Source organism: Arachis duranensis, chromosome 9 (genome assembly GCF_000817695.3).
Source record: "Arachis duranensis cultivar V14167 chromosome 9, aradu.V14167.gnm2.J7QH, whole genome shotgun sequence".
Taxonomy (NCBI): domain Eukaryota; kingdom Viridiplantae; phylum Streptophyta; class Magnoliopsida; order Fabales; family Fabaceae; genus Arachis; species Arachis duranensis.
The window spans coordinates 103,113,523-103,123,315 of NC_029780.3; the positions used below are offsets into that span (position 1 = coordinate 103,113,523).

The window sequence follows — 9,793 nt, forward strand, 5'->3', positions numbered from 1 at the left end:
TATATATATATATATATATATATATAGATTAATTTATACAATTTTTGTAACTAAATAATTGATTACCAGTATGGCAGTATACCTTAGCTTGATTTAAAAAAAAATGGAAATTCAAATTGCCAAAACTTGATTGTAGACATGCTAAACAATTATTGATATTTTATAAATTAAATTGTGGTAAAGTCAGATTATATCTTGGGAAAATAAATAAGAATGTTCATGTTACATGCAATTATGCAAAAGTGACCTACATTGTTCAAAAGTCAAAACTAACATGCTATAAGATTACAAGTAAAATGTTCTTATTTCTTCTTCCAAGACACTAACCCCAACCCTAAAAGACGCTTCACCATTACTTAACATCTTTTGTAGAAGGTTGGGGGGTAAGGAACAATGTGATAAGGGTTTTTTTTAAAACCTATACAAAAATTGTGCTTTTTGGCAATATTAATAACAGTCATCAGCACGCACAATGAAACACAGAATTTCCAAAGCATTTTGCTTTATTTGCAATTTTCCTTACACCTGTTTCATTATGGGGGAATCCTCCATTAAGAGGAGATAGGTGGATTCTGTCCATGATGTTAATTTTAGGGGCATCAAGAATTGCCTTGGGCAATGTTAATGCATATTGCATACCCCAAATTGAAAGTGGCCTCATGTAGATGAGAGACCTGTAGTGTCCATCCATTGTCCATGCCTCTGGTGTCTGAAACCAGTACCTGCATTATGCCAAACCTGGTGAATTAATTCATTTCATTTCTTTAGACAAAAGAGAAGTAGTTGCTTGACCCCAATGTGTGATTTGATGAATTCAACTAATTATCAATTTAAAGAGCAAGAATGAAGCCACAGAATTGTAAGTTTGGTGGGAACTTTTTGCACACAAGATGTATGACAAACACACCATCACACTTTCAACCTCAATAGTAGATGTTGTGACATAAAGTTAAGAACTCAAATTCAATACTTGATGACAGACATATTTACCAAAATACTATTATTAACAATGATGAGAGATAAAACAAGAAAGGGTTCGTTTATTTGTTGTGCTATAGATATTTTAAAATTGGATATATTAATCACGTCTTTGTAGATCTTTGAGTTTGGGATAAAATTAGTTTAAGGGAGTAATTTCTAACTACACATCCAATAATCCTAACCCTATTACGGTAAACGAGATGCAAGAAAAAATGAGAATGCTGGAAAACCACACACAATTATGGAGGACAGATGACAAGAAAGTTTACCCATATCCGTCTTCTGACCAGCCTGCTTGAAATATACCCTCGGCAGTTGCAAATGCCTCCTCTTCCATTCCTGCAAGGATCATCGTAGAAGCAACACCGTAGGTCACACCTGTCCAAATTTCGCGAGACTGCATGCAGGTCTCATCCACCTTGCCATTGGGATGCATGCCATTCACGGCCCCCATCTTGCCTCCTTTAACTTTCATTACATTGAAATCATACACCTTCCGGAGAGCACTTTTGATCTTGGACTCATCAAAAAGTGGAGGAAGCCCCGATGATGCTGTATACCATTGCCCAGCCAATTGATCAGCTTGAATTGATTTACTGTTACTACTTGATCCACTGTCATAGTTAAAATAAGAACCATTCCACAATTTCTGTTCAAACGCTGGTTTAGCCTTCAAAAACTTCCTTTTGCATGTTTCTGCAAAATCTCTGTCACCTAGTTGAAGGGCCATTGCAGCTGCGGCTTGAAGGGCAGCAAGCCAAAGGCAACCACAATAAGCACTCACACCATGCACTGTCCATGTATCATATGTTTGATCAGGGAACCCATCATTCTCAATAAGACCGTCGCCATCTCTATCAAATTGTTCCATATACTCCATTGCAGCTCGTACAGCAGGCCACACATCAACTCCAAAGGACATGTCCCCTGTTGCAGCAAAATCTCGATACACCTGAAGTACAAATTTGGGGTTCAGGTCCTTCCACTTGCTAGTATCATGAATGTTATAAGCATTCATTTCACGCCATGGATCGTGTGTCCCAAGATCATGAGGCACAGCCCCTCTAACCTTACGAATTCCGCAGTTGCCCTCTGCCAGAAACTTCACTTTTCTTCCATCTTCACACAATACAGCTTTAGCGAAGTCACGCTGTATATTTAATTCAATCCTTGGAAAGAGCTCAAGAAGGGCAAAAGAAGCATAGAAGTGCACATCATATGTGCACCACATGATATATTCAACACCTTCCAAGTACAGAAACCTTCCAACATCATCTCTGTCATATTGCTGGTCCATCATTGCCAGAGTAACACTAGCATCACTTTCTTGGGAGAGATCACCACGATGTTTTTCATCCACACCATCTACCATGCAATCAACGTCACTGGCACTATCTGTTGTATACTCAACATCATAGGTGCTATCTGTTGTACGCCCAGCATCTGCACCTTGTCTACGACTCACTTTGGCTTCGGTCACTTTGACTTCTGTATTTTCCAATTCTTTTACCTGATCCCGGCTTTTATTCCTCATATTTGAAGATGGCAAAGGCGAGTCTAGAAGACAGATCAAAGAGTCTTCATTTATTAGACTAATCTGACAATAGCAAGATCCACCAAAAAGCTAGATTTTATGCAGGTTACTCAATCACAAAACAATATACTTAAATCAATACATACCAATCCAAATTGTTCCTCCAGCAACAAGAAAGTAGAGTTCATTAAACAATGTGAACTTGTACCTGTAAATGAAAATTTAGTTATATACTTATATTATCTAAACCAACAGAAGCTTCAAAAGAGTTGGATTCAAAACCACATGAGATAGGCACATAAATCTCTCTTTCTTTTGCCATCAGTTATAATATAAACGATGGAGCGGGAATATGACTGAAAGATGGTATAGGTAATGGAAAGACTAAATTCAAGCAAGCTTTGTTAGGGGAACTCCCCTTATAGCCTTTCCCCGTGGAAGTACGATTTTCTTTGGTGAACAGTCTGATAAATATGGGGGGAGGATGATCTAGGAAAGATTGAGAGAAACCTTTCTTAATTAAAATAAATAACAAAAATTTACAGACAGAAGAGCTAGTCATGAACTAGCAAAGAAAAAAAAAAAAGAAAAGTTCTGTTTTATGTTTTTTATACATACTGCAGAGGCTCTAAGCTAATATATACCTGGCAATTATCCATAACAAACAAAGACACAAGGTGATGCTTAAAAATTAAAATGACTTCATGCTTAAACAGAGAATTACCATTCTGGTAATGACTCATCCTGAAGAATAGGATTTTGCCATTTCTCAATGTCTTCTTCCCATCGTTTGTATTCTGTTTGGAATTTTAAACATAAAAAGGTTTGTAAATATTACTGACAGAATCTAAAACCACTTAGAAACATTACTTTAGAAGCATTCATATCTTTTATCCCTTTTGCGGTGTGTGAAGATCATAACATATAATACTAATGCAGATAAACCGCAGTAAGGAAGAATATCAACTTCAATCCAATCAGACAACATACGAGTTAATGCATCATGGGCCAAGTCCTTTGCAGCTCTCTCAGAAGTCCCATAAAATTTTGTGTATCTCCTGCAGAGTAAAAGAATTGAAATTATTCAAACAAAAGCGCACCACAAAAAAAAAAATGGTCGGCATACTACATCTTGCTAGACATTTACTATATACAATATTCTTACATAATTCTGATTACCTATGAAAAGTGCTGCCTTTTGAGAACTTTACTTTTGGAGATGACCATGCAAGACTAAATGCCACAGTGCATTTTCCATGGGGTTCCACCCACGTTGAAGCTGAAACAGCAGCACATAGAGTCTCTCCAGGTGATGAGGGCATACTAGCTCCAGAAGAGAAATTCTCCCGGTCAAATTGTCCATCCTTAATATGCAACAATTTCACTTAGAATCAACCATATATATTTTGCCATGAAGGTAATGGTGATATAAATATCATTTAGAATCCCCAAAATAGAGGTAATCTGTACCTGCACCATTTTACACCACATGCCTTTTGCTGTTGTGCTACTTTTTTCAGAGAGCCCAAACTTCGGTAAAACAGAAACACTAACATTCTGTGTCTCACATGCGGCTATTGCAAAGGTTACAGGAGGGTTACCTTTTCCTGTCCTGCATTGGAATAATTTCCAGTAAAATCATCAGTTATATAGAAGTCAGGTGCAAATCGTACATAGATGGAACTTTCATTGGTAATTTGTTTGTGAAAGGATTAAATGTCATCGTCGGAACTACACGGCATTACTTGAATAGCAATAACAATAATAATAATAATAACAACAACAATAATAATAATCACCATCATCATCTACACTTCGTCAAAAGCTAAATCACTTCTATTTTTGCATATCTAAGTTTTCAACTTCAGTTACAACAATAACAGAGTATTATCTCACTAGATTGGGTCGGCTATATGAATCAAACGACGCCATTGTACCCTATCATGTGTCATGTCTGTTGTGGTCAACTCTTTTAACCTGATGCTCTACTGGTCTAGAAACATAATATAGATACAGAAGATGGTTGTTGGACTAGTATTCTGTTCTGGATAGCCTTTTTTTCTCTCTCTCAGATATTTGGCCTAAAAAACATTTCTCACGAAAATATACCCTTTACCATCCAGCAAATCACCTTTTAAATCATGCTTACCCCTTTCAGTGAAATACTACTTAAAGCACCTTTTAGAAAAATTTTATCCATAATATAAAGTGTCTCCAATCCCTTTTCCCTTCTGAATTAACATATCCAGACATAAATTGAGGACTTAGTTTCCTAAAACGGTTTCGTAGATGATCTTTGTTTTACAGCTAATCTGAGTATCCATTTATTATAGAGGACTGTAAAAGCCTAAAGTTACATGCTCCTACTTCTACCCATGCAGTAAATCCATATCAATCTATTCTAATTAATACAGAACAGCTACCGAGATCACCTGACTTATGAGTCAACTACTGCACAGAATACTATCTTAACAGAACAAAATTTTAGTAAAATAACGGCTTACATTAAAGTATCCAAACCAGAAAACAAATCCCCTCACAACTAGTTCTTATATCATCTTTTCCTTCCAAGAGATCTAAGACCATCAAAACATATCACAGGTCTCCACAACATAAATTTGTGATCCCACTTGACACCTTGGTAATTCTTGACCAATTGTTTCCCCTTTAATCTCATAAAATAGCCTTACTCAAAGCATAAGCTCTCACACCTAAACTTAATGATCAAGGAAAAGAATCCTTCTCGGTGCATCTTAAGCACAGCTAGTTAATAGGGATATAGGGAAAATCAAACCTAAGCAGCAATACCCCCTTTGGAATAGTCAGAACTTCATGTCATTGTCCTATTATGGATTTAGGTACAAACTACAGAGAAATATGCAAACCAACCGTCATATATAGCTATAAGGTTTGATAACTTGCTTGTGATGTAGAAGTACTCCGGAGACTCCATCTTCAGCTCTGTGAATGGAAAAGGTTTTTGAAAATAAAGAAAAGAGTCAAGATAATGTTTTGAGCTTGTGTTATATAGATAAGCAAAGACATATCAAGATAGAAGAACTTACATAAACGGCTCATTTACATGACCTCCTGTTAAGTGTGAGTTTCCACCAATGGAATTCTGCAGAAAATTGATATTGATAATTAATTTAATCGAGTTGTGTGCCTTTTTGTGCAAAATAATTATAATGGAAAAAATCTTACCGCCCAAGTAAATAGAAGGCTGACTTTAGCTCTCTCCTTACCAGTGTTTACCAACTGCAAAAGAAACAAGTATGAATCTCTAATAAGCTATATATTACCCAACTAGATGAATGTAAATATGGATGCAATAGATAATATTGAACAAAGATGCAATGCAGAATATCAATTCCTTCACTCACTTTGAAAAAAAGCGAGGTAACATGAATTAAAATAAATGTTTTCAACTAAGAAAACAAAAACACACCAACTATTCTGTACTGTGGAAATACAATCAGAGAAAATGACAATAGCTGGAGAAATACATACTGTATAAACAAAAACAGCAGCTGGTAGACTGCTTTCTCTATAATTATGCGGTATGAAAGGTGATATCTGCCGGCAAGACACTTTAAGTTCTGGGTCTGGCTCACCTAAGAATTAGAACACAGCTATTAAGCAATAATTCACAAGGACCATACGTATCTAGAGAACGGTTGAAAAACAATTAAAACAAATGAAGATACCATCATAAACTGTCCAAGCTCTTGGAAATAAAGCATGGTACGTTGAGTGCTGGCCATTAAGATTCCACCCCCATGATGATATACCCTGATCATCAGCTTTCTTGTGGGACCTGAAAAAAGAAAAGTAAGAAGAAAATTTGAGTTAATGTATGTATTGAGATATATGAAAAGCAACTAACGAGAGTAAAGCACACAAAATAATTAGAAACCCTCTTTAGGTTTAAACAAAAACCAGACTGATGGATAAACACGGACTGCTAAAAAAAAAAAACATAAAACCAAATGAAAAATCCCATCACTGAAAAATAGATGTCAACGAAAGCTTATAATAAACAATAATAAATAAAAACATTTCGAAGTTTGAAAAAAACGCCTACCCCCCTCTCCTGCCCTTTCTTTTAATCTTACATTACAGATGTTATATTTATAAACACTGGTTTCTAAACTTTCATAAATTACTCCTTACCCTAAGCCTTCATGCTGTCCAGGCGCCAAAACTGATGCAAAGCTTTTGTTTCCTCCATCTCTACTAACAAAAATCTGCCATTTAGAGTAAATAAATAAGATAATACAAACATAAGAAGCAAAAGGTCAATATTAAGCAGAAAGAAAAAATGAACGTACAGAAAACTGGTTGGCCATGACAGGTGAAGCTTCACATAAACCAGGGATAATTTGCCATTGTCGGAACTCGCCTCTAAATCCCCTTGATATGCTGCCACTCCTGTGGAGGCATATGAACATTGTACAAATCAGTAATAGAAGAAGAAAGACCTATTTGTTACAGAGAATTGCTACCAAAGCTGAACAAGTGACCAATTGAATAAAGAAAGAGTGCCCCATTAACCAGCAGAATGGTTAATCCTATTATGAAAAAGAATGTTTTTACACACCAAAAGATGGAATCCACTCAGACACCTTTTAAATCCAAGCGGTGGAGAATGCACATGTTCGAGACATGAGTAAGGTCCGCAATCAAATCTAATGGTAATAGAGCGAATGTCCTTTTTTGCTATCCAAATAACATTTTTGTGTAAAGTAACATACAGAACTATCCATTCAGTTTATTAATGATCCTATTTCAGTTGGAATCGAACATACCCCATCCCTCCAAGTGGAACTCCTTGAGTTGCAGATGGCTTACAACTTTCTCGAGTGAAAGGATCAATAGGGGCTTTCTGCAGACACCAGGGAAACAAAAAGTCACTTCTCATGTCTGGAATCTTTAACTTTCTATAGTCTATAAAGTTAATCAACTCTTTTATCATAATATCAGGGAATATTAACAATAATAAAAAAATAAAAAGAGAGAGCAATGAATGGCCAGAAAAAATGAAGGATAATTTGAAATTTTACCCTTCCATGAGAAGCCTCTTCCCTTACGTATGACCATATGCGTATGCCTAATCGAACCTGGAATTTTGAAGTTTAATAAAATAAGAAACAGGAATATATCCAAGAGGAACAAAAATAATAATTAAAAACAAACTTGATAACTATATGCAAAGATTCCATCTACTAAATTAATCAATTCCAGTCAGAGAGATAACACTTGCCATCTTAATAGCTTCCATAAAAGTGACACTAAATTCTTTAAGAAGATTGGCATGGCTGTTTAATCTCCTTCTCCAAGCTTGCTCAGGTGGTGCAGCACTATCAAAATCAAACTGCAAAAAGGGTGCAAGGAACACTTCAATTTTATTCAGCTATGATATGATTAACAAATCAACAACGCATGTAGCACCATAAACAGTTGCCTCAGCAAATACATTCATTCAATTCACTTTTTTTCTTAATCATTAAATGGTAATATGCAACTCAATCATTCCACAGGGAAAATAAAAAAGAAAAAAACATAGAGCTTCACATCAAGCCCAGAATTCAAATTTTCAGGCAAACTCATGCTAAATTATCAGAATACTAAGATGCCAATTCACCAGGAACGAAAATTATTGGAAAAAATCAAAAGCTGCAAGACACAAAAAAAAATTAAAAAATTTAGAAGCTTACCAGCTGTAAAGTGGCTTTATTGATATACTCTTCAGGCGGCCATGAATTCTTTCTACAGTGAAAAATGTTGCCGCTAACCATGATCAACCGAAATCAAAGAACCCTCTTTGGCCAAAAGAAAAAAAATCACAAAAAAAAAGTAATCACTTGCAACAGATCCTCATGGAAATTCAAAACCCAGGCACAAGTTCTTTTCCTCAATTGAATCCAAACCAACAATCAAAACTGACTTAAAGCCACAGAAAAACTATTGATCCCACCCTAAAAACCAAAAAAAAAAAAAACACTGTTCTGAGTTGTTGTGAGTTGTGCTTGGAGTTGAAGAAGCAGAAGAAGAAGAAGAAGCTGGATAATAATAATAATAACAAGGTTATTCGGATTCCAAGTTTTTTTTTTTTCCGGAAACAGGAGATTCGAATTCTGAGAGAGAATGATGCGTGGCAATAGCAGGAACAGCCGCATGTACCACCGAGTCAGAAAGAAGACTCACTGAATTCAATTCAATTCCAACTCAACTCGCTGAGTCGCACACACTCTAACTCGGATCCACAAAAAAACCAATTGAATAGATTTGGAATTGGAATAGGAATAGAATAGAAAGGAAAAGAAAGAAAAGGAAAGAGTAGAGAGAAAAGTGAGACGAGAGCCACCCCTTTTTATTTATTTAATTATTTTGTGAATAAATTGGTGGCGACACAATTTTTGAGTTTTAATTTGAAGTGTGAATGAGGTAATGCGTCGGTCACTTTCTCTCTCTATCAATTTTTTTAATTCCTCTTCATCGCGTCGGTGTTAATGTTACCACTACACAATTCTTTTCTTTATTTTTCTCTCATTATTAATTTCTCAATTTTTTTTATCAAATTTTTTAATTTCTCACTAAGGATTTGTTAGACATTATTTTAAAAAAATATTTTTTTAATAATTTTGTTTAAAAGATTTTTATAAAAATAAAAGTGATATATTTAGATATTTCATATAAAAAGATTTTTTTTGTTTATTAATTATGTTTAGATAAAATAAGATATTTATTAATTATGTTTGGATAAAATAAGATAAAAATATTTTTTTGTTTATTTATTATATAAAAAATATCTTTTTTAAAAAAATTAAAAATATAAATTATAACTTCTTAAAAAAGATATTTTTATTTTTTGTATTTTTATTTTTAGTATTAAAAATTTGTCAAATACATTAAAAAATAAAAAAAATATTAAAAAAATCTCGATTTAATAATGCATAAACAAACACTAAATATTAAGTACTTTGTACATATATATAATACACATAAATATAAATATTAATCATGAAATGATAAATAAAATTATATAGTAGGTGATTTTTAGCCTGTGATTAGGATTGGGTGAAAACTTTTGATATAGTGGCTAATTTTGTAAAATTTTGAAAAATAGATTCTGTATATGATTTTTTAGAATATAGAGGAGTCTAAAAAAATTACTGGCTGCAAATTTTGAACACACAATTCTCCGGGATTAACTGATTTTTTGATGTTTTAAATTTTTTGAACAAAAATGTTACTTGTTCTTTAAAATTCTATTTT

At 34.2% G+C, this 9,793-nt stretch overlaps 1 protein-coding gene across 1 annotated transcript; it reads right to left on the reverse strand.

Annotated features, from left to right (window-relative positions):
• Positions 1-172: 172 nt before the first annotated feature.
• Positions 173-8,607, reverse strand: LOC107466536 (uncharacterized). Its single transcript, XM_016085519.3, has 18 exons — positions 8,233-8,607; positions 7,779-7,889; positions 7,579-7,635; positions 7,324-7,400; positions 6,847-6,946; positions 6,689-6,762; positions 6,223-6,332; positions 6,026-6,129; positions 5,720-5,773; positions 5,581-5,636; positions 5,438-5,476; positions 3,986-4,127; positions 3,695-3,879; positions 3,506-3,573; positions 3,240-3,312; positions 2,662-2,723; positions 1,251-2,538; positions 173-722 (listed from the first exon to the last, which is right to left on the reverse strand). Exons 1-18 carry the CDS (start codon positions 8,311-8,313, stop codon positions 461-463), a joined length of 2,943 nt encoding a protein of 980 aa, XP_015941005.1. The 5' UTR covers positions 8,314-8,607; the 3' UTR covers positions 173-460.
• Positions 8,608-9,793: the final 1,186 nt, after the last annotated feature.

Bases quoted from the DNA above. Each gene is read 5' to 3' on its own strand.
- LOC107466536 (XM_016085519.3), bottom strand. From the start codon at position 8,313: ATGGTTAGCGGCAACATTTTTCACTGTAGAAAGAATTCATGGCCGCCT. The intron at 5,774-6,025 runs GTATGTATTTCT...TTTCTTTTGCAG, and splicing joins CTGCTGTTTTTGTTTATACA to TTGGTAAACACTGGTAAGGA. The intron at 3,574-3,694 runs GTAATCAGAATT...TTTACTCTGCAG, and splicing joins AAAGGCAGCACTTTTCATAG to GAGATACACAAAATTTTATG.